The sequence below is a fragment of the Mauremys reevesii genome, linkage group 24 (genome assembly GCF_016161935.1).
Source record: "Mauremys reevesii isolate NIE-2019 linkage group 24, ASM1616193v1, whole genome shotgun sequence".
Taxonomy (NCBI): domain Eukaryota; kingdom Metazoa; phylum Chordata; order Testudines; family Geoemydidae; genus Mauremys; species Mauremys reevesii.
The window spans coordinates 20199143-20223040 of NC_052646.1; the positions used below are offsets into that span (position 1 = coordinate 20199143).

At 55.0% G+C, this 23898-nt stretch overlaps 2 protein-coding genes across 2 annotated transcripts; both read right to left on the reverse strand.

Annotated features, from left to right (window-relative positions):
* Positions 1–608: 608 nt before the first annotated feature.
* Positions 609–8014, reverse strand: LOC120390144 (phospholipase A2 inhibitor subunit gamma B-like). The gene is made up of 6 exons (XM_039512482.1): positions 7704–8014; positions 7290–7417; positions 3935–4051; positions 2664–2813; positions 1803–1943; positions 609–970 (listed from the first exon to the last, which is right to left on the reverse strand). Exons 1-6 carry the CDS (start codon positions 7814–7816, stop codon positions 759–761), a joined length of 861 nt encoding a protein of 286 aa, XP_039368416.1. The 5' UTR covers positions 7817–8014; the 3' UTR covers positions 609–758.
* Positions 8015–12837: 4823 nt separating this feature from the next.
* Positions 12838–16978, reverse strand: LOC120390106 (phospholipase A2 inhibitor and Ly6/PLAUR domain-containing protein-like). Its single transcript, XM_039512418.1, has 5 exons — positions 16915–16978; positions 15781–15897; positions 14397–14549; positions 13908–14048; positions 12838–13028 (listed from the first exon to the last, which is right to left on the reverse strand). The coding sequence occupies exons 1-5, from the start codon at positions 16961–16963 to the stop codon at positions 12838–12840; spliced, it is 651 nt and encodes a 216-aa protein (XP_039368352.1). The 5' UTR covers positions 16964–16978.
* Between the last annotated feature and the right edge of the window lie 6920 nt (positions 16979–23898).

Consider the following 23898-nt stretch of genomic DNA (forward strand, 5'->3'; position numbering starts at 1 on the left):
GGGCACAGAGGGTGGTTCCCCCCTCTGGGTGGGGGGGGCCACACCACCTCACGACAGGGGGGTGCAACAGAGGGCTAGAAAAACATGCCATGGAGTGGAGAAAGTGAGTAGAGAACTGCTATTTCCCCTGTGCCACAGCACCAGAACCCAGGGGTCACCCAACGAAATGAACAGGCGGCAGGTTTCATACAAACAAGGGGCTGTACTTTTCCCCACGATGCACAATTAACCTGTGGAACTCCTTGCCAGGGGATGTGGGCATGGGAAAAAGTATAGCAGGGTTCAGAAAATAACTCGATCAGTTCCTGGAGGATGGGGCCATCAATGGCAATTTGCCAATTGCTCAGAGACAAAACCCCCTGCTCTGGGTGTCCCTAAACCTCTGACTGCCAGAAGCTGGGAGGGGAAGACAGGGCTGGGTCTCTCCAATATGGCCATGTTCTGGGCACTGCCTGTACATTCTGGGTGTGCCGCTGTCGGAGACGGGACACTGGACCAGCTGCACCATTCACCTGACCTGGTGCAGCCGCGCTTCTGGCTTCTCACATCCCCACCCACGAGAATTAAATTTTTCCTCGTTGAAATAAACAGAGACATAGAAATGCAAAGACTTTGCTCTCCAGTGTGTTTTATTCAGTGCAACAACATCGAGGGGAGGTGAGTCCATCCGAGAGCCGAGAACACCTGGCGGGGAGAGCGGCTAACGCAGGCGGCAGGGCGGATTTCAGTGCGGCGTGTCGGTTGCACCGGGTGGGGAATCAGGAGAGAAGCTTCAGCAGAAGCCCAGCGAGGGCCGGGAGGAGGATCCCGGCTGGTCCCAGAGCCCCGCCCGCCACGCCGGAGGCCTCTGTGCATTTGGCCATGGTTAGATCTGCACTGATATCTGTGAACATCCTCGAAGCCACTTGTGCCATGACGCAGATGGACTCGGAAGCGCAGCCCTTCATCACAGTCTGCATTTTACGTCTATCTGAAAGGGGGAGGGGGAGGAGGCAATTTTTGTCAGGCTATTCAAGCTGGATTAAGATGAAACACCCCCCCCCCGCCTCAGATCCCCACCAAGGTGCCCCACAGCCTACATCTCCCCATCTGCTCTGGTCCCCCCACAGCCTGTCTGGGCCTACATGGCCTCCCTCTCTCCTGTGCTCTGACAAAGGCTTGCGGTGTGTCCGTGAACAAATAATTCACAGCCCCAATCTAGAGCCCACCGACAGTCCCCAGATTGTGTCAGGCCAGTTATAGCGCCCCCGGCTCATCTAGCAAAGCAGCAGCTCAGTGCTGGTGGCAGTAGTGGGATCTCTAAGAAGGGTGGCTTTGTAGTGACTTAAGGCACCATTATGGCAAGTCATGGCACAATCTGTGCCTCAGTTTCCCCATTTTTAAATGGGGAGAATGATCCTTTTTTAGCATGTTTAGATTGCAGGCTTTTGGGGGCAAGGACTGTATCTCACCGGGGGTCCTTTAACATCAGGCACAAGAGGGGACCCCAATCTCCATCAAAAGTCTGTGCAGCACCTGGCACAACCGGGGCTGCCAAGACTAAGCCAGTCTCTATCACGAGTAGCTTAGAGACTAAACTAGACACAGGAAACTGATGGAGGAGAACCAGACGCACAGGAAAGGGAAGACACTGGCCCAAGGTCACACCTCAGCCCAGTGCTGAGAATTGGACCCAGGTGTCCTGCTCTGCAGCCAATCGCCTTCACTTAGTGACCCCAAAGAGTGACTCACTTCACAGCTACAGGGGGTGGGCGAGAAACAACAAAGGAAAAATAGCCCCAGAATGAATGAACAGAAGTTACCAATTGTTATGGTCCCGGTGGCATTAATACACTGGGTCTCGGATCCAGTACAATGTATGGTTTGCTCATTGCAATGATCAGCGTTCAACGCGTAGCAGCCCGGGCAGCGCCGGCCGTTGGGTGTGGGGTCAGCCGGGGGCACTGGGAAGGAACAGAGCAAACGCAGTCAGCTCGGGGGACGAGCCCCAGGAGGCGTCGGGGCAGGGAGAGCAGCTGGGGGCTGCACAGCTCAGCCCTGGGTGCCCCCTGCAGGGGGAGCTGTAGCTCTGGGGATGCCGGGGGCAGCAGGGGCGGGGGAGGGCTTTGCAGCAGGGAGCCCTGGATCCTGCCGTGGGTGGGGTCAGAGCTGGGTTCACACCTGGAGGCAGCCTAGAGCCCCGCCCACTAAACTCCACCTGCACAGGGGCTCAGTGTTATTCAATGGGGCACCCCCTGCAGGGTGGGAGGACTAATCCCAGGGCTCAGTGTTACTCAATGGGGCGCCCCCTGCAGGGTGGGAGGACTAATCCCAGGGCTCAGTGTTATTCAATGGGGCGCCCCCTGCAGGGTGGGAGGACTAATCCCAGGGCTCAGTGTTATCCAATGGGGCGCCCCCTGCAGGGTGGGAGGACTAATCCCAGGGGCTCAGTGTTATTCAATGGGGCGCCCCCTGCAGGGTGGGAGGACTAATCCCAGGGGCTCAGTGTTATTCAATGGGGCGCCCCCTGCAGGGTGGGAGGACTAACCCCAGGGCTCAGTGTTATTCAATGGGGCGCCCCCTGCAGGGTGGGAGCACCAGTCTCAGAAGTTAAAATGGGGTGGGTTCCAGGCAGCAGGAGGTGCCGTGGGATGGAGGAGGAGACGGAGAGCCGGGAGCGGTACCTGTAATATCGGTGGTCTTGCAGGCGTCTCCCACGCAGCATTTGAAGCTCATCCTTGTCATTGCGTTGCCAAAGTGTGCGGAGAAAGGGCTGGCTTTACATACGTCGGAGGACACACAGTTTTTGATAATTGTCTGACTCTTGCTTCCCACTGCACAGGAGGAGAAGACAGAGATTTATTCTCATTTCACTCACACCCCATCAATGGCCCTGTGCCGTTAGCCTTCCTCTACCCATGGGGAAACTGAGGCATGGGGAGAAGCAACTTACCCAAGGTCCCACAGGGCTAGACAAATTGATTCCACCACCGAAGTCCAGTATTTAGATCCGCCAGCTCCCCACTCGGCTGCTGCTTAACCCTGGGGGCCCCAGATGTCCTGCCCATAAAGTCCTTTCGTTGCCACAGTTCCCACCAGTGGGTACGTGCAGAGCCTCCGAAATCCTGACACTGTGCATCCTGCTCACCCCTTAGCCGCAGGGGGATTCACAGACTAGGCGTTCCCCTGCCGATAGCACCTGCGGGGCCTGATTCAGGGGACACCCTCGGAGCACGCCCACCGGATCTCGCCCCGCACCAAGCCCAGGCATGGGAGGAGGTGGAAGGGTGCCCCCCCCCGTATTCCCAAGAGCCCAGTGGGTTAGAGGCTCCTCACGGATGTGGGAGGCTCAGAGAGACCCACCAGGAGCCGGGGGGGCAGGCGCGACTGTAGAAGGGGAGAGCGCTGGGCTCCAGATCTCACTTGGATTCGGAACGAGTGAGCATTCGAACTTGGCTCCCCCACACCCCAGCTGAGTGCCCCAGCCTCTGGGGTCTCCTCCACCGCCATCTTTTGCAAGGAAGGCCTGATCCGGTTCATACGCCAGAGTCGCGGCGAGCAGTTCCTGGGTGTGGATCCCAAGCAGACCGGGGTGTCTCCGTGCAGCCGGGACTTTGGGCAGAACTAAGGGGGAGGGGCAGGTCTTAGGCCACACCCCTCTCCTCGCCCTTTCCTATTGGCTGGCTTAGGCGGCTGATCACTCAGCCTGCTGGCTCTGGTGGCCCCCTGGCTGGCGACTCGCCTGGGGGTTCGGCATCACAGTGCTGAGCCAAAGGCCCCATTGGGGAGCTAACCACAGGGTCTGGCACAGAACCCAGGTGTCCTGGCTCCTTAACCACTGCTCAGACCCACCCACCTGACTCCCTTCCCAGGGCTGGGACTAGGAAAGGACCCAGGCGTCCTGGCTCCCCAGGCTGTTCCCTGGCCCAGGCTGGGTAGGGTCCCTCTCACCTACCCAATGTGGAGTCTGTCAAGGCGATGGCACAAGAGTCCTGCCCAGGAGTGCAGGTGTCTGGTTGGCCCGTGCATCTGGTTCCTGGTCCGTTGCAAACCTCACACCGCAGACAGGCCCCTGGAGCCGGAGAGAGAACAGGAGCCACCTGGATTTGTCCCTCCCTCGCCTTCCCCTGGGCTCGGTGGGGAAGCACCGGGTACAGCGCCCTGGGGTCCCTTATCCACCGCGCTGCCCCAGCTTTGACGATGGTCCCAGCTGGCTGCAGACATTTCACACTGCTCTGTGGCTGCACCCAGGGGTGGCTCTAGGCACCAGCAAAGCAAGCAGGTGCTTGGGGCAGCGCATTTACAGGGGCGGCAGGGATCCAGCCTGGGAGCTGAGAACCAACAGGGGGCCCTGGGAGCTGTAGTTCCTTGTTAGCTCCCTGCCTATAGAGCCAGCCCTGGAGCAGGGACAGAACTACATTTCCCAGCATTCCCTTGGCCACTACCAACTGGAAAGGAAGGAGAGAGACCTCGTGCGGCAGCGTGCTGTGGATGGCAGGGAGACCAGATTTTAACATTCACAAAACAGGACACTCCAGGGGGAGGGAAGCCCCACCCTGCCACCATCCACTCCCTCTGACTGCCCCCCCCCACAGAAACCCCAACCCATCCAACCCCCACGCTCCCTGATTGCCCCTGCCAGGACCCCTGCCCCCAACTGCCCCCAGGACCCCACCCCTATCTAAGCACCGCTGGTCCTTGTCCCCTGATTGCCCCCTGCCAGGACCCCTGCCCCTAACTGCCCCCAGGACCCCACCCCTATCTAAGCACCACTGGTCCTTGTCCCCTGATTGCCCCCTGCCAGGACCCCTGCCCCCAACTGCCCCCAGGACCCCACCCCTATCTAAGCACCGCTGGTCCTTGTCCCCTGATTGCCCCCTGCCAGGACCCCTGCCCCTAACTGCCCCCAGGACCCCACCCCCCATCTAAGCACCGCGGGTCCTTGTCCCCTGATTGCCCCCTGCCAGGACCCCTGCCCCCCACTGCCCCCCAGGACCCCACCCCTATCTAAGCACTGCTGGTCCTTGTCCCCTGATTGCCCCTGCCAGGACCCCTGCCCCTAACTGCCCCCAGGACCCCACCCCCATCTAAGCCTCCCTTCCCTTGTCCCAACTGCCCCTCCTGAGGCCACCCCAACTTCCCCCTAGGACCCCACCCCCTACCTGTCCCCTGACAAACCCCTCGGACTCCAACCGCTGCCCATCCCCTGACTGCCCCACGAACCTCTGACTCATCTAACCCCCTTCTCCCTGCCCCTGACTGCCCCCAAAAACCTCCGTCCCATCCAACCCCGCCCTGCTCCCTGTCCCTTGACTGCCCCCCCAGAACCCCCCACCCTTTCTCCAACCCCCCAGCCCCCTTACCGTGCCACTCAGACCAGCATGTCTGGCTCTGTGCAGCTCCAGACACGCTGCTGCATACATGCTGCCGTGCTCCCCCACGGAGCCCACAGTCCCCCCCCCCACACACCCAGCACCTGCCTTCCAGATTTGAACACCTCAAAAATTCAGGAGTGCTCAAGCTCAGTTTGGGCAGCTGTTACTTCATTTCTCCCAAATCAAATATACTGATCCACTGTAACTTGCTGTAGAAAAGTAGGATAAAATTGGGCAAGAAATGCTTCCCAGTGGTTATTAGAACTGGAATTGCTATTTTCAACAGCCATTGCCTTTTTGTTTGTTTGTTTAAAAGGAAGACAGTGATATTTGCATTGGCAAATTCCCCATAGAAAGAAAGAATGGAACAAAACAATAATAAAGGCACCTCAACTTTTCCTCATTTATGGAGCAGTCTTATAATATGCATCCAGATATCTTCCAGTCACACAAGCTGAAAATTGTCCCACTTTAATGCAGTTCTGTAACCATATGGGAACCAATCCTGTCTGTGTTTTGTGCACATCCAAAATTCCTGCTGAATAACCCGCCCTGGGAGCGAGTTACCAGTGACCCAGGGCTACGGTGGAAGGAGGGTGCAGGAGGGGGTGGGGCGAGCCCAGGGCTGGGGCGGCAGGAGGTGTGGGGGGGCACTGGTGGGGGAGAAGGGGGGAGCCCAGGGCTGGGGCAGCAGGGGTATGCGTGGGGGGGGGGGGGGAGCCACCAAATTTTTTTTTGCTTGGGGCAGCAAAAAGCCTAGAGCCAGCCCTGGCTGCATCTTCCTGGATTCGCTGCAGGTTTCATTTCCTCAGTGGGTTTTCCCAGAGAGATCCCGAGCGGGTGTGAGCTGGTGTCGCTCTCCAGTGCGGTGCAGCAAGGGCCAAGTCCCACCTGCCATCAACTCCAGTGCAGCTGTGCCCCCCTGACACCAGCTGGGCCCTGCCCCACTGACTCCAGTGCAGCTGCGCCCCCCTGACACTGGCTGGGCCCTGCCCCCACTGACTCCAGTGGTAATAATTGGAGATATACCAATCTCCTAGAACTGGAAGGGACCTCGAAAGGTCATTGAGTCCAGCCCCCTGCCTTCACTAGCAGGACCAATTTTTGCCCCAGGTCCCTAAGTGGCCTCCTCAAGGATTGAACTCACAAGCCTAGGTTTAGCAGGCCAATGCTCAAAGCACTGAGCTATCCCTCCTCCCACCCAACCACAGGGTTGTCCTTGTCCTCGTTTGAAATGTCCTTGTCCTCGGCAGCTCTGAAACGTGCCCAGTCACGACTCCGTTCTAGTCAGGGCCGGCTCCAATCCCCAGCGCGCCAAGCAGGCGCGTGGGACGGCATTGTCCTGGCAGGGCAGCATTTGGCTCCGGCAGACCTTCCGCAGTCATGCCTGCGGGAGGTCCACCGGAGCCCCGGGACGAGCGGACCTGCCGCAGGCATGACTGCGGAGGGTCCCCTCTTCCCGCGGCTCTGCTTGAGCTCCCGCAGGCATGACTGCGGCGGGTGCGCTGGTCCCGCGGCTCAGACGGCGCTCCCGCAGGCCTGCGGATGCTCCATGGGAGCCGTGGGACTACGGGACCGTCCGCAGGCACTTCTGCCCCGGCCGCGGGACCGGGGAAGGGCGGCGTGAGTGGCGCGGCACGCCGCCCTGCTTGGAGCGGCGGAATTTCTAGAGCCGCCCCTGGTTCTAGTGATTTAAAGAATAAATATTTCCTCTCATTTCCACAATTGTTTCACTCACTGTCACCAGGACTTTGCATCTTCCAGCCCTCTCCTCCTCGGATGTTGTCACTCAGACGCCCCCAGCTCAGCCCCCCTTATTCTGTGGCTGCTTTTCGGTTACGTTCGTTAACAGTTTCACCTGGCAGGCGGCTCTCAGCTGCTGGGTATGTTGGAGAAGTTAGGAAATCAGCCCCTATAGGAACAGACCTCACTCACCCATAGCCAGGAGAGCAGCGAGGATGCAGGCGGCAAGAGAAGCCTCCATGGTGATGGGGAAGCAGTAGATCGGTGCTGGGGTCTGTGATGCAGCCAAATCTGTGGCTGGGGGATTTATCACAGATGTGCTGAAATGAGATAAGAAGGGAGATTGCACATGCCACATCCAGTTGATAGGGTGGGAGGATCCTCAGAGCTATTTCCACAGTTCTGGGGTAACCGCATCACGGAGCCCTTCGTGGCTGGTATGTTCGCGGCGTCCACCTGGCGAAGTCAGAGACAAACCACAAATACTCCAGCTGGAAGGTTGCTGTCTTGAAAGACTTTGTTTCTGAGAATCTAGGAAAAATATCAAGAACCCAAAAGAAGAGAGACAACGCAGACTGCTGCGTATGGCAGAGCGAGAGAACTCACCCACTTTGTTCTTGGCTGGTTCTTTGCAGACTGCCTCTGATCCACGCTTCCCTTCTGAGTTCTTTGGCCATCCGGCAGGACCGGAAACCACCGTTTCTTAAACTTAAACCCATACCTAAACACGATCCTCAAGACACAATGTCCGGCTTCACGTGAAGTGGCACGAAACCACACTCTACTTTTAATGGCGGAGAGGCCGCATCTCAGGAATCTCCCCCATCCCGAAACGATGCCAAATCTGCGTCACTAGCTCTTCCCTGGCTCCTTTAAAGGTGTATGGATTTTCAGGAAGATCCAACCATGAATGTAGAAGCTGGAGCACTTGACAAATGCTCGTTTATGCAACTTCCTGGAAACCCAGACCAAGAATTGCATGTGTTAGCTTAAAGTCGCAAAAAGGGATGGTGGGAAACAGCTTTCGCAATTTGTTTTTGAGGAACGAGGCATTGTTTTCGAGAAGGAGATCCTTTTTCTTTGCCTTTCGGTTTTTTTAACTCCCAAAATTTCACCAAAATATTCCTCAAAAATGTTGTCCACATTTCTCATTTCCTCCCCCAATTATTTTCTTTTCCACGTCCCTCCATCCCCCTCCCCCACAAAATTGGTTTCTGGTTTGGTTGGGGAAAAAAAGGTGGAGAATTTTTTCAACAAGGCCTGATATTTTTTAGAAGAAAACATAATTGCAAGAAAAGTTTTAATTGAAAGCTAGATTTTAAAAGGTCAGAGACCTGCCATGAACCAGATGCCAAAAGTAACGTAGCTTCTATTCCTGGCCTGCTAGGGGTATGTTGGATTAAATGAAGTGTCTTGCATTCTGCTCCTGGCTCCTGGAGGGGACTGGGACCTAGTGGTTAGAGTAGTGGGGCCAGGAGCCAGGTCTCCTGGGTCTTATCCTTGGCTCTGGGAGGGGAGGGGAGTCTAGTGGGTAGAAGCTGGGGCACAACTAGATTTTCTCTAAGGAAGGAGCCCAAGATTTTTCTTCACCTGGCGTTAACCAAGTTTTTTGCCATCCCTTAAGTTTCATTCTTGGCTGTATATCTGATTCCTGGAGACTCGTCCCTCTCCGGGGCGGCAGGGAACCACACCATCTCGCTACACTTACCTTGAGTCAATAAATCCTTTAACGGTTTGCACCTTATCCCTTTGTATGTTTTGTTTTGTGGGACGTAACAAACCCATTGATATCAGCAGGATCAGGGGGACGAATCTTCTCACCCTCTGCTAGGTACCGCGTGGAAGCAGGGATAAAGCTGACTCAGCTGCCTGCCAGCATGGTACGGTCTCTTCCACCATTGGGACAGGGGGTAAAACTTCCCCTCTGCTTTGGATTTATTTATTTATTTTTGAAACGTTTAAGATAATTCATATTATACAACTTTTTTTTTCATGTCATTTTTATTGCATTAGGCCTTTGATTGGAAACAATGTATTTAGCTGGAGAAGATGCAGTTTTAGGAACCATCTGAAAAAGTCAGGAAAAGAGAGGAGGTTTGAGAGAGATGTTTTTTGAAGATAATCACTCAAAAGTCAAGAAGACAGGTTGGTGCTGGTGAAGGTGTTCCATGGTGCCGGTATCTCGGCCCTGCCAGCAAGTAGAAAGCTGTGACAGCTCTTTTCACATTTTATTTTTTAACTGTAGAAAGCCCTGTGTAAATGAGAGGTTTTTACCCTGTAATCTAAAATTTTCTTCACAATTTACGAATACTAACCCTAAAATAGACTTTTACTGCATTTGGCAAAGTGTTTGGTTGAAGGGTTTTGGAGGGTTTTTGCATGCAAGTGAATGCTATTGGGAAAAGTTTGGGACCGTATATGAAAAGTTTTAGATAATTGCCAGAAATTTAATTCTTTGGAGCTGTTTCAGTGTCATGATGAATAAAATGGGTATGTGCTGGGGGGGGAGGGAAATTGTTTTGCAGGTAGCTCTATAAAATACCACTACAAATGTATCAGGAGGTAGCCGTGTTAGTCTGTATCCACAAAAACAACAAGGAGTCCGGTGGCACCTTAAAGACTAACAGATTTATTTGGGCATAAGCTTTTGTGGGTAAAAAAAACCTACTTCTTCAGAGTCTTTAAGGTGCCACCGGACTCTTTGTTGTTTTTGTTACTACAAATGTAGATGCCTTGATGTATTTTCGTAACGGCACAGGCTTTTTTAACAGTCAAGTCATGGCTGGGCTTGGAGTTTCGCGCAGTGCTGCTAATGGCTGCGTACCTCCTCATGCTTTCAGGTTGCACGTTTAGTTATTGCTGTTAAGTGTCCCATATACCGGTACGTTGTGGTAGCTTCTGCCTTCTGTAGCCAGAGTCTAAAACTGCCACCATCTCCAGATCCTTCGGCTGAACAGAACGTTTTAAATCAAAGGTCCAGTTCCATTCAAAAAAGACCGGTTTCAAAGTAGCAGCCGTGTTAGTCTGTATCCACAAAAAGAACAGGAGTACTTGTGGCACCTTAGAAACTAACAAATTTATTTGAGCATAAGCTTTCGTGGGCTACAGCCCACTTCATCGGATGCATAGCCTGGAACATACAGCAAGAAGATATTTATACCCCTTTCATGTTCTCTCTATGTATAAATACCAGATTCATCAGAATACACAACGTAAATAGGAGGGGAAGCGACATAGAATGATAGAACTGTAGGACTGGAAGGGACCTTGAGAGGTCATCTAGTCCAAACCCCTGCACTCAAGGCAGGACTAAGGATTATCCCTGACAGGTGTTTGTCTGACCTGCTCTTAAAAATCCTCCGTGATGGAGATTCCACAACCTCCCTTGGCAATTTATTCCAGTGCTTAACAGTTAGGAACTTTTTTCTAATGTCCAACCTAAACTGTCCTTGCTGCAGTTTAAGCCCGTTGCTTCTTGTCCTGTCCTCAGAGGTTAAGAAGAACAATTTACCTCCCTCCTCCTTGTAACAACCTTTTATGTACTTGAAAACTGGTATCAAGTCCTCCCCCCAATCTTCTCTTCTCCAGACTAAACAAACCCCATTTTTTCAATCTTCCCTCCTAGCTCATGTTTTCTAGACCTTTACTCATTTTTGTTGTTCTTCTCTGGACTTTCTCCAGTTTGTCCCCATCTTTCCTGAAATGTGACACCCAGAACTGGACACAAAACTCCAGCTGAGGCCTAATCAGCGCGGAGCAGAGAAGAATCACTTCTCGTGTCTTGCTTACAACACTCCTGCTAATACAGCCCAGAACGGTGTTTGCTGTTTTTGCAACAGCGTCACATGTTGACTCATCTTTAGCTTGTGGTCCACTATGACCCCAGAGCCCTCTCTGCAGTTCTTCTTCCTAGACAGTCGTTTCCCATTCTGTGTGTGGCAACTGATTGTTCCTTCCTGAGTGGAGCACTTTGCATTTGTCCTTATTGAATTTCATCCTATTTACCTCAGACCATTTCTCCAGTTTGTCCAGACATATCCATCTTCAGCGTCTACGTTAATCACAGACCTCTAAAAAGTCAGCCCAAATTGCTTTGAATTTATCGGCCTTTTCCTCTCTCATCAGCTGCAAGGGCAACCGTCCTACCGAGCCGGGCGGGCACCAATATTTGGTGGACAGCGACTTTCCCTTTTTGCAAGATGAATATTTTAGTGACCAAACCTGCACATTGGAACCATCCTGCCTTGTTACCAGGTCATCCTCAAACAACACTCAGCAAAAACGCCTCTGGCCCTACTCCAAAAACTCCACATCAGGTTCACACCCACGTACGTCTTAGCTGGTGATTCACTCCTCGTTGGACCGGGAGCTCATCCCCGGCCATGCTCTGTCCTGCTCCGGGTTCCCTGCTAAAGGTGGGGCAGAGATCTGACCTCCCAGGTCATCCCCTGTCACAGCCATTGGCTTGCACTCCTCACCCCACAGCAGGGAGAGAACCCAGCAGCCCCGGTTCCCCGTTGGAAGTGTAGATGCACTCCACTTCACTTTCAAACCGCTGCCACCTGCGGTGCTGTTGGGGAGATGGAAGTGGGAGCCGGCTCACACCCTGCGCTGGGCCTCACTGTAGTCAGATGCAGCAGGCGGGCCGTGGGCACCGTGCTGTGGGGAGGGGGAGGGGTGACAGCCACCAGACCCCCAGACCTTTCTGTACGGAACCCAGGAGAACCCAGGAGGAATAGCTGACTCCCAGCTATTCCTGCTCTAACCACTAGACACCCCTCTCCTCCCAGAGCCAGAGATAGAACCCAGGAGTCCTTGCTCCCAGCTATTCCTGCTCTATCCTCTAGACGCCTGTCTCCTCCCAGAGCCAGAGATAGAACCCAGGAGTCCTGGCTCCCAGTCCCTGTTGGAGGCTGAAGTGATGTTCTCCTGAGCTGTGTAACCCCCAGTGTGTGTTTCCTGCTTTAAGAGCCTAATCTTAGGGCACGGAACGGCTTCCGTATGAGGCGAGACTAGAAAGATTAGGGCCAAGAGACGACAAAGAGGGGGGGGGGTGCGACAAAGGGCTAGAAAATCATGCCATGGGGTGGAGAAAGTGACCAGAGAACTGCTATTTCCCCTGTGCCACAGCACCAAAACCAGGGGTCACCCAATGAAATAAACAGGCAGAAGTTTCAATATGAACAAGTGGTCACACTTTTCCCCACAATGCACAGTTAACCTGTGGAACTCCTTGCCAGGGGATGTGGTGATGGACAAAAGTATAAGTGGGTTGAAAAGAGAATTAGATGAGTTCCTGGAGGCGAGGTCCATCAATGGCTATTAGCCAAGATGGTTAGGGACATAACCCCGTGCTCAGAGTGCCTGTAATCCTCTGACTGCCAGAAGCCAGGAGGGGAAGTCAGGGGTGGCTCTGTCCCAAATTGCCATGTGCTTTGATGGTGGCCACTGTCAGACACGGGATGCCGGACTAGCTGCAACATTCACCTGACCCGGTGTGGCCACGCTTCTGTTCTTAACTGGCTTCTTGTCGGCACCAATGACGAGAATTAAATTTTTCTCCATTGAAAGAAAGAAATAAATTCCAAAGACTTTGCTCTACAGTTTGTTTCATTCAGTGCAGCAATATCAAGGGGCTTGACTCCATCCGGGGAACCGAGAACCCTTGGGTGGGACTGCGGCTAACGCAGGCTGCAGGGGTGTTTTTCAGGGCGCTGTGGCCATTGCACCCGGTGGGGAATCAGGAGCGAAGCTTCAGCAGCAGGAGCCCGCCTGGCCCTGGTGCCACCTCCACCGCGCCGGAGGCCACTGTGCATTTGGCCGTGGTTAGATCAGCACTGAGCCCTGCGAAGGTCGACGAACCCAATTTTATCTGGGCGCAGACGGACTCGGAAGCGCAGCCCTTCATGACCATCTGCACTGGATTTCCACCTGTGGGGGGGAGGGGACAGGCAGTTGTCAGGGGAGCAGCTCCACTCCTTGAGCTGGACTAGGAGACAATGGTCCCCCCAATCCTCAGGGCCCCTTCAGACTCCCCCACAGCCTCTATCTCGCCATCTGCCCCCCACCTCTCCCAGCCTGTCTGACCCTGGATGGCCTCTCCCTTCTCCTCCGCTCTGATGCAGACTCGCTGTGTGTCCTTGAACAGGTCACTTGGAGCCCTGATCTAGAGCCCACCAATGAAACCCGTATTGGATCTGGCCAGAATTAGCTACATCACTCATCTAGCAAAGCAGCAGCTCAGTGCTGGTGGCAGCGGTGGGATCTCTAAGCAGGGTGGCTTCATAGTGATTGACGGCATCATGATAGGGCTCTGCAAAACTAGTTTTAATTCCCAGGCCTGACACAGCCTTCCTGTGTGACCTTGGGCAAGTCACGGCACCGCTCTGTTCCTCAGTTTCCCCATCTTTAAAAGGTGGAGAACGATCCTTATTTTGCCTCTTCTGATTGCAGCCTCTTTGGAGGGCAGGAACGGTATCCTGCTGGGAGTCCTTCAGCATCTTTCAGAAAAGGGGCCCCCGATCTGGGTGGGGGATCTGTGAAGCACCTGGCACGACAGGGGCTCTCAAGACTGAGTCAGTCCTACCACGGAGAGCTTAGAGACTAAACTACACACAGGTAATGGACGGGAGGAGAACCAGACACAAAGGGAGGGAAAGACACTGGCCCAATGCTGGGAATAGGACCCAGGTGTCCTGATCTGCAGCCGATACCTTTCCCTAGCGGCCCCCACCCAGCGTCTCGCTTCTGCCCGACGGGGGATAAAACAACAAAGGAAAAATAAGCCCAGAAGAAATGAACGGCGGTTACCAGCTGTTAGGGTCTCGACGATGTCGACACATCGGGTCTCGTCGCCCGTGCACTGTATGGTCTTCTCGCTGCACTGATCAGCAAACACAGCGACGCAGGCTGGGCAGCGCCGGCCGTTGGGTGTGGTGTCAGCCGGGGGCACTGGGACGAAGCGGAGCAAACGCAGTCAGCTCGGGGGACGAGCCCCAGGAGGCATCGGGGCCGGGAGAGCAGCTGGGGGCTGCACAGCTCAGCCCTGGGTGCCCCCTGCAGGGGGAGCTGTAGCTCCGGGGAGGCCGGGGGCAGCAGGGACCCCTGGACCTCACCCCGGCTGGGGTCAGCTGGGTTCACACCCCTGGTGAGCTCCACCCACTAAGCTCCACCCACCCAGGGGCTGAGTGTTAGTCCAAGGGGCGCCCCCTGCAGGGCAGGAGGACCAGTCTCAGAAAGTTAACGTGGGGCAGGAGGTGCCGGGGATGGGGGAGGCAAGGCGGAGCTGGGGAGATTTACCAGTAACGGTGGTTGTTCTGCAGGCGTCTCCCACGCAGCAGGCAAAGCTTGTCTGTGTTCTCATTCCCTGCCCAAAATTCACAGAGACGGGGCCGGCTTTACATTGACTCGACGGCATACAGCCCTTGAGAATGCTCTGGGTCTTAATTCCCGCTGCACAGGAGGAGAAAACGGAGATTTATTCCCCTCCCACTCCCACCCCATTGACGCCCTCTTCACCGCGACGGCCCTGTGCCACTAGCCTTCCTCTACCCGGGGGAAACTGAGGCATGAAGAGGGGAAAGTGAGTCAGCTGCAGTCCCACAGGGCGATTTCAGCACCTAAATCCAGCGTTTATAACCACCAGTACAGAGGCGACACACGGGACGGGGATGGGGGCGGTAGGCCTGATTTTCTGGCCCCGCTCGCTCCACTCCCTGCACAGCAGCTGCTGGAGCCAGTGAGCCGGAAGCTGCTGCCGGGGGGAGGACTGGCAGCAAACAGCTGAGAGCTGGGGGGGGGATGCAGAGGGTAAGGGGGGGTGTTTGGAGGGGCCGTGGCTCAAGCTATAGTGGGGGTGAACATTTAAATTGTGCCCCCCTCCACTATCAGCAGGCACCAAATGTCCCTGCCCCAGCTCCCCACTCAGCTGCCGCGTAACCCTGGGGCCCCAAATCTCCTGCCCATAAAGTCCTTTCGTTGCCAAAGTTTCCAACAGGGGGTGCGTGCAGGGCCACCGAAATCCTGACACTGTGCGTCTGGCTCACCCCTTAGCCCTGGTGGGCTTCCCAGACTAGGCGTTCCCCTGCCGATCTCACCTGCAGGGCCAGATCCAGGGGACGCCCCCGGAGCACGCCCACCGGATCTGGCCCCGCACAAAGCCCAGCCGGGGGGAGGAGTTGTGAGCGGGGAGTGGCCCCTGGGACCCCAGGAGCCCAGTGGGGAGGATGCTCCGTGTGGACGCGGGGGAATCAAGTTCCAGGGAATGTTTAACTATTTCAAACAATGTGGGGCGGCTTCAACGGGGAGACAGAGAGACCCACCCAGAGGCCAGGGGGCCAGGCACAACCGTAGGAGGGGGGAGATCGGGGCTGGTTAGTCGCCTGGGAGCTCGGCATTGCAATTGAGCTGGTCGCCAGGGTCTGGCATAGAATGCAGGCGTCCTGGCTCCTTATCCGCTGCTCAGACCCACCCACCCCACTGCCTTCCCGGAGCTGGGACTAGGAGAGGACCCAGGCGTCCTGGCTCCCCAGCCTGTTCCCTGACCCACGTTGCTCAGGGTCCATCTCGCGCTGTTCTGAGCCCCGGCGGCACCTCTGGTCTCGCTGCGTCAGTTATGAAAGTGAAAAAAAATGCTTCAGCCCCAGCACCTCTCCCATGACAAATTAACCCCGATCTCACCTACCCAGTGTGGATTCTGTCAGAGCGACGCCACAGGAGTCTTCCCCGGCCGCGCAGGTCTCTAGGTCGCCTGTGCAGCTGGTTGCTAGGCCGAAGCAAACCTCACACTGCAGACAGGCCCCTGGAGCCGGAGAGAGAACAGGAGCCATCTGGATTTGTCCCTCCCTCGCCTTCCCCTGGGCTCGGCGGGGAAGCACCGGGTACGGCGCCCTGGGGTTCCTCATCAGTGTTGTCAATGGTCCCAGCTGACTACAGACATTTCACACTGATCTGTGGCTGCGTCTCCCTGGATTTTGCTGCAGATTTTAGTTCCCCAGGGGGTTTTCCCACCTCCCAAACCCCAGATTGATCCCCAGCGGGTGTGAGCTGGTGTCGCTCTCCAGTGCGCTGCAGCAAGGGCCGCGTCCCACCTGCCATCGACTCCAGTGCAGCTGCGCCCCCCTGACACCGGCTGGGCCCTGCTCCACTAACTCCAGTGCAGCTGCACCCCCCTGACACCGGCTGGGTCCTGCCCCACTGACTCCAGTGCAGCTGCGCCCCCCTGACACCGGCTGGGCCCGGCCCCACTGACTCCAGTGCAGCTGGGCCCCCCTGACACCGGCTGGGCCCTGCCCCACTGACTCCAGTGCAGCTGCGCCCCCCTGACACCGGCTGGGCCCTGCCCCACTGACTCCAGAGCAGCTGCGCCCCCCTGACACCAGCTGGGCCCTGCCCCACTGACTCCAGTGCAGCTGCGCCCCCCTGACACCGGCTGGGGATCACATTCACTGGCCCTTCATGTTGCCTTGAGCTCCGGCTGCTGAAATTCAGCTCCGCTGCCTGTCACACAACAGACAATCCCCGTTCGAAATGCCCTTGGCCTCTGGCCAGCTCTGAAACCTGCCCCGTTCTAGTGATTTAAACTGTAAATATTTCCTCCCTTTTCCACAATTGCTGCACTCGCTGTCACGGGGACTTTGTGAATTCCAGCCCCCTCCTCCTCCGACGTTGTCACTCAGACGCCCCAGCTCAGCCCCCATTATCCTGTGGCTGCGTTTCGGGTTCGCTCATGAAGAGTTTCACCCGGCAGGTGGCTCTGAGCTGCTGGGACGTTGGAGAAGTGAGGAAATCAGCCCCTGTAGGAACAGACCCCACTCACCCGTAGCCAGGAGAGCAGCGAGGGTGCAGACGACAAGAGAAGCCTCCATGGCGATGGGGAAGCAGTAGATCGACGCTGGGATCTGTGATGCAGCCAAATCTCCGGCTGGGGGATTTATCACAGATGGTCTGAACTGAGATCAGAAGAGAGATTGGACATGCATGAGCTGGTCGACGGGGTGGGGGTATCCTCAGTTCTGAGGTAGCCAAAACCCTGACCCCTTCGTGGCTGGTGTGCTCGTGTCATCCACCCAGAGAAGTCAGAGACAAACCAGAAATACTCCTGCTGGAAGGTTGCGGTTTAAGGTGACTGTTTCCGGGGATCCAGAACAAGCCTACACAAGAACCACAAACAAGAGGGAGACAAAACAGGCTGCTCACTATGGCAACAAGCTATAACTCAGGCCACCTTGTTCTAGGCTGTTTCATTACAAACTTCCTCTGGTCCCACACTTCCCTGCAGAGCTCCCTAGACTGCCAGGAGACCCAGGAAACCCCACAGACTCCCCCGCCCCCACTTTTAAAGCGATAGCTTGCCAGTGTGATCCGTCCTTGAGACACGACGTCCAGCCCCCTGCAAAGCAGCTCTCAGCCACGCACAGCGTAGGGATCCCAGGTCCCAGGCCAGGGCGACCCCTTAGCCCTTGTGCAGAGCCAAATTCCTTCTGTGTCCCACTCCCCAGAGATCAGGGTCTGCGGCCCTGCACCATCACCCCAGATGCCCCAGGGGGAGGAGGAATTGTACTGACCCCGCCCCACATCACACAGCAGTGGCACCTTCCACACCCGCTTGACGTCATTCGTGTTGCCACAGACCATCAGGCGGCCACAGGCTGGGGTAAGAAATTCCCACTCCCTCCTGACAGCAGCTACCTCTGCCCTCTCCCTCCCCCACCCCGTACACTGCGCTTGGACACTTCCCACCTTTGGCGGGTGTCGCAGCGTTGCCAGTGCTCTGCAGCTGCCTCAGTTTCCCCACATTTAGCTGGGAGCTTAGCCACCCTCAGTCTCTGTTCTGCCCCATGCTCCCTGGTAAGGGCGGGGGCAGAGCTGATTTCCTGGTCCTGGCTGAAGCAGTCCAAGTGTCTACACGGGAGTCAGGGAGTCACCTCTCCGGTGCAGCAGCGGGCGGCTCTCTCACCCCACCTCCCCTCAGTCTCAGGCAGCTGTTTAGACTCGCTGGGAAGAGAACTGGAGTGCAACAATATTTGCCTTTTTTATACGACCCCGCTGCACCCGCCAGCTGCCCCATTTGTATGCTGGCTCTTGCCTTCATCAGCATTCATAGGGTGGAGGCGTGGGGCTGGGTTCTATCCCCAGCTCTGGGAGGGGAGTGGGGGTCAGAGAGGGGGCAGGGTGCAAGCCAGGACTCCTGGGTTCTCTCCCCAGCTCTGGGAGGGGACTGAGGGTCAGAGAGGGGGCACGGTGCAAGCCAGGACTCCTGGGTTTTCTCCTCAGCTCGGGGAGGGGAGGAGAGGGGGTCTCATGGTTAGAGCACCAACAGACCAGAGGGGTATCACTTACCAAACGCTCCTTAAAGTTTGCCTGGCGTGAAGCGGGTGGCTGACTCCTCAGAGCGGAAAAGCTGCACCTGTCTCTCGTTCCGCCCTGTCACACTGGGGCTGGCTCTGTCTCTTTTTATAGAAGGGCTCAGGTACCTGCTGTGATGTAATAGAGGAACTTACATGGGTCTGCTCACTTCGCCTGGGAGAGTCTATAAGTTTCTATTCCTCTCACCAGCCCTGCCCACCCCTTAGGCATCTGTGCACACTGACAAATCCTCCTTCCTTCCTGCCGGGAAATCGAATTATAGGAATGAGCGATACCAAGTCCCCTAAAAAGGTGTGGGATGGCAATGGGGGGTCAAACAAGGGACAGGGCGGCCGGACTCCTGGGTTCTGTTCCTGGTGCCATGTCGATTAAGGGCAGGACCCTTCGGTCCCACTCCTGTCCTTGGGAGAAGCAGGATCCAATGGTGAGAGAAGTGGGGGTGGGAGTCTGGACGCCTGGGTTCTACAGTCTGGAAAGTGGGTCATAGTCGAGTTGTAGTAGCAGGTTTTTATGTTTGTAATTTGTATAATTTAGAATGAAGGATAAAGAATAATAACATAGCATGAATTAAATGTATTGATGTATGATTTGACCATATTCTGCCAGCCACCCTCTCTGAAAGCAGGAAGGAACGGCCTAGTGGGCCATTGGCAAAGATGCATCAGCCAGAATCTTGTGTCTGGAGCTGATTTCAAGGCAGTAACAGACCTTTAGGGTCACGTCTTTGTTGTAGGTTTAAAATTAGCATTTTGAAATAAGTAAAAGGATTCCCGGATTGTTTTCTCCTGCATTGCAATTTGATGTTCCTGTTCAAATGCTCCGTGTAAATCAATCCTGTTTTGTGTGGGAATGAGGAATGTGTGTGTTAGAAGATAAGTGTGAAGGGCATCACCAGACCAGATCTTCTAGGGAGGAATCAAGAACTGACGTAAAGGCGCCAGGAGATTGCAACCTGCCCCAGTTGAGATGTCAGAGGAGGGCAGATTGATGACTCTAAAAGCTGGGGCAGGCACCTCTCAACAGGCACAAGAAAGCTGTGATCACAATCAGCCTTGGGTAACTCTCTGAAAGACTGATGAGAGAACATGATAAAGGATGAGAAGGACAATTTAAGAAAACAAGCCCTCGTCAAACAACAATTGATCACAGCTTGACGATGCGAAACTCATTGGTCCCAGTGAAGGAAGATCACTATATAAACAAGGTGCTTTGGATAGTAACTGGATCATTTAAGTGGTTCCACGTAATAGTAGATAGAACAAAATTAAATTGTCAAGCTAAATAAAACAAAACCACACAAGTCTAAGCCTAATACAGTAGGAAACTAAATGCTGGTAAATCTCACCCTCTGAGATGTTCCAATAAGCTTCTTTCACAGACTAGACTCCTTCCTAGTCTGGGTCCAGCAACCACTCACACCCCCCCGTAGTTACTTTCTTTTGTTCCTTTTCTTTCAGGCATCTCTTTAGGGCGGAGAGGCTCTCTTCTGAGCCAGCTAAGACAAAATTGGAGAGGCGTCCAGGGTCTTTTATATTCTCTCTCTTGTGGGCGGAAACCCCTTTGTTCTCCTGTGCAAAATCACAGTAACAAGGTGGCGTCTGTAGCCACCTGGGCCAGTTATGTGTATGAATGATTCAGCTTTTTGCAGGCTGACGCCATTGTGTGGGAGGAATTTTCAGTCAGAGGCAATACCTGAACTGTGCAAACCGTCCGGCATAGCCAAAAGCCAAACGACACTCTGTCACCTTCCAGGAAATGCTCAGTGCGAGAGGTTTCACCGGACCCTGCATGGCCTGCTCCGGACACTCCCACCTGAAGAGCTGTGGGCCTGGCAGGAACATCTCCCTGAGCTGGGCTTGGCCGACAACGGCCACACCCATTCGTGGACAGGTCATGCTCCTTTATATCTCCTGGTCGGGAGAGATCCCCAGTTCCCGTTAGCTATTCTGGACAGGTAGGACCCTGAGGAGGATGAGGTGACTGGGTCAAAGGTCACCGTGATAGGCTGGAGACACCTGATAAATGGCATTAATGATGTACAGCACCTAGCGCAGTGGCGTCATGGGCCATGACTGGGGTGCCTGGGGGCTACCGTAATACACCTAATAAATAGCAATCACAATGTATCGCACCTAGCCCTGGGGGGGTCCTAGGCCCGACAATAATAATCAAATATTTGAACTCTCTCCCCTCCCGCAGAGGTTAAGTGGCAGGTGCTTTTTCAGACTGGTGCTGCTGTCTCTTTGGACGGAGCAGCCCTCCTGCGTGTGTCATTACTGGGTGGAATCGAACCTGCAACCACTGGGACCGTAAGCCCAGCCCTGAGCTAGAGGGTCTACAGATGTGCAGGTCTGTGCTAGGCCAATGCCCAGCAAAGTGAAAGTAAAAGCAGATCCTGACCAGGCTGGAAAGCAGAACGTTATGCTGGCACCAATGAACAGCGGAGGGAGGCCAGGCTGAGCCGGTTTGGTTGGAGGAAATCCAAAAACTCTCAAAGAACCAGGGTGTTAAACTTCACGGTGGAGGCTCAGAGGCAGGTTGGAAGAGCCAAGCCGAGATGGATGGACAGCACACAAAAGCAGGGCCCTCCCTAGGCATTTTGGTGCCCTACGCAAGCCCCCTGTAGGAGGAGGGGGCTGGCCCCGGCCCCAGGCCTCTGCCGGGGGGCGGGCTGGCCCCAGGCCTCCGCAGGAGGACAGGAGCAGGCTTGGGGGCCAGGGGGGAAACCGCCTCCCAGTGGAGGGGGATGGGGCTAGGTTGCTCCACATCCTGCTGCCCGGTGATTGCAGGGCGGCCCCGACCCCCACTCACGGGGCGGCGGTGCCAGGGACTCTAACCCCGACAGCGAAGTTCGTTGTCTGACCGCAGAGAGACAGGCAACACCAGCAAGGTCCGATCAAAAGCTCTTTATTGACAAGTGCACGCGTCAATAGAGAGCAGCTCGTCTCCAGAGAGAGAACCAGCCCCCCTTTACAACTTAGTATTAGCCTGTACAGACAGTTTTATTACGTCATACACCATTCACTTGAGCAGCCCACCCCCCCTTTGTCTAACAACTTGAAACTAGACACTTTTAATATACACACATGCCTAGACTTTATGTCTACAACTACAGATTATTTAATAATATCTTAACAAGCACCAAAAGTTAGGAATACAGGGGAGTTTTAAACAAGCCTAGAACTCAACCAGGGAGTTAGAATCTGAACTGTGGGATGCTAGAGTTTCTTATCAGTTCTTCAAACACTGTTCCTAACACTGCACTGCTGGTACTATGCCAGGAATGCAACCCCTGGTTTATCTCACTTTTTCCAGGGCTTTGTGAGACAATGCTGCTTCTCAGTATTTTTCCACTCTGGGATTACCCAGAAACCTCTGTTAGCCTGACTTCAGTCAGGTTGGTATACCTGTTTTGTCTGCTATATCTTCATTCAGGCCTAACAGCGGGAAGTGGAGCGACCTGGCCCCAGCCTGCTCTACTCTGCTCCCCTGGCTCCCAGCCTTGGGACTTGAGGGCAGGGGGAAACCGCCCCCCAGCACCCACGGGGACGCATAGCTCAGGGGAAGGGGTGGAGTGGGGGCAGGGCTGGGGCAGAGCAGGGGCAGGGCTTTGGGGACGGGGTGGAGTGGGGGGTGGGGGCCATGGGGACGAGGCGGAGCAGGGGAGGGGGCAGCTTTCCTGGGTAGCTCAGCTGGGGGATCGGGCTGGCCGCTGGGGCAATTTCCTGGCGCCCTGCGCAGCTGGCGCGTGGGTAAGGCCGGCCCTGCACAAAAGGCTCTGATGAACTGCGGACCCGCCGCAAGGCAGATTGAAACGGAGCAGGGGGGCTCAGGGAGTGGGGCTAAGGCGAAACAGACGTGTCGCAGCACCCCAGAGTGTCCCATGCATCTCACCGTGATACAGGCTCTCTGGGAACGTCCCCTTCTTATTGCCCGGCCCCAGAATCCCACAGGACAGCCCCACAGCTGGGTCCCTGGCTCCAGCACGTCTGTTTCGTACCATGGCTCCTTCGACAGGTCCCAAAGGGTTTGCACCCCCGCTGGAGGCTGAACTGACGTTCTCCCCTGTAGCTCCCAGCCTGTGCGTGCCAAGGTGGGAATTTTCTTAATGTTATGTCTGAAGCCGGTGTGTGCCTCAGTTTACCCTGTGCGTTGCACCAGTATCTAGGTGGTGGGACAGGGGTGTAGAAGCAGCAAAGAATCCTGTGGCACCTTATAGACTAACAGACGTTTTGCAGCATGAGCTTTCGTGGGTGAATACCCACTTCTTCGGATGCAAGTGGTGGAAATTTCCAGGGGCAGGTATATATGCAAGCAAGAAGCAAGCTAGAGATAACGAGGTTAGATCAATCAGGGAGGATGAGGCCCTGTTCTAGCAGTTGAGGTGTGAAAACCAAGGGAGGAGAAACTGGTTCTGTAGTTGGCAAGCCATTCACAGTCTTTGTTTAATCCTAAACTGATGGTGTCAAATTTGCAGATGAACTGGAGCTCAGCAGTTTCTCTTTGGAGTCTGGTCCTAAAGTTTTTTTGCTGCAGGATGGCCACCTTGAGATCTGCTATAGTGTGGCCAGGGAGGTTGAAGTGTTCTCCTACAGGTTTTTGTATATTGCCATTCCTAATATCTGATTTGTGTCCATTTATCCTTTTCCTTAGAGACTGTCCAGTTTTCCGATGTACATAGCAGAGGGGCATTGCTGGCATATGATGGCATATATTACATTGGTGGACGTGCAGGTGAATGAACCGGTGATGGTGTGGCTGATCTGGTTAGGTCCTGTGATGGTGTTGCTGGTGTAGATATGTGGGCAGAGTTGGCATCGAGGTTTGTTGCATGGGTTGGTTCCTGAGCTAGAGTTACTAGGTGCGGTGTGCAGTTACTGGTGAGAATATGCTTCAGGTTGGCAGGTTGTCTGTGGGCGAGGACTGCTCAGAAACTGCTGAGCTTCAGTTCATTTGCAAATTTGACACCATCAGCTCAGGATTAAACAAAGACTGTGAATGGCTTGCCAACTACAGAACCAGTTTCTCCTCCCTTGGTTTTCACACCTCAACTGCTAGAACAGGGCCTCATCCTCCCTGATTGATCTAACCTCGTTATCTCTAGCTTGCTTCTGGCTTGCTTATATTTACCTGCCCCTGGAAATTTCCATTACTTGCATCCGACGAAGTGGGTATTCACCCACGAAAGCTCATGCTGCAAAACATCTGTTAGTCTATAAGGTGCCACAGGATTCTTTGCTGCTTTTACAGAACCAGACTAACACGGCTACCCCTCTGATACTGGACAGGGGTGTGTGATTGTGCAGAGATCCCTAGAGGGCAGGTGGGATCGCCAGGTCCTCTAGCTGCCTGGGCCCAGACAATGGCTGGACACTGTATCCTGGCAACATGGCCGGGGCCCATCCTCGGCAGGAGCCAGCCGGAGGAGCTGGGA

Bases quoted from the DNA above. Each gene is read 5' to 3' on its own strand.
- LOC120390144 (XM_039512482.1), bottom strand. From the start codon at position 7,816: ATGGGTTTAAGTTTAAGAAACGGTGGTTTCCGGTCCTGCCGGATGGCC. The intron at 7,418-7,703 runs GTGAGTTCTCTC...ATCTCATTTCAG, and splicing joins ACCAGCCAAGAACAAAGTGG to CACATCTGTGATAAATCCCC. The intron at 1,944-2,663 runs GTACCGCTCCCG...GTTCCTTCCCAG, and splicing joins CAAGACCACCGATATTACAG to TGCCCCCGGCTGACCCCACA.
- LOC120390106 (XM_039512418.1), bottom strand. From the start codon at position 16,963: ATGGAGGCTTCTCTTGTCGTCTGCACCCTCGCTGCTCTCCTGGCTACG. The intron at 15,898-16,914 runs GTGAGTGGGGTC...CTCCGGCTCCAG, and splicing joins CGCTGCTCTCCTGGCTACGG to GGGCCTGTCTGCAGTGTGAG. The intron at 14,550-15,780 runs GTAGGTGAGATC...CCTCCTGTGCAG, and splicing joins TCTGACAGAATCCACACTGG to CGGGAATTAAGACCCAGAGC.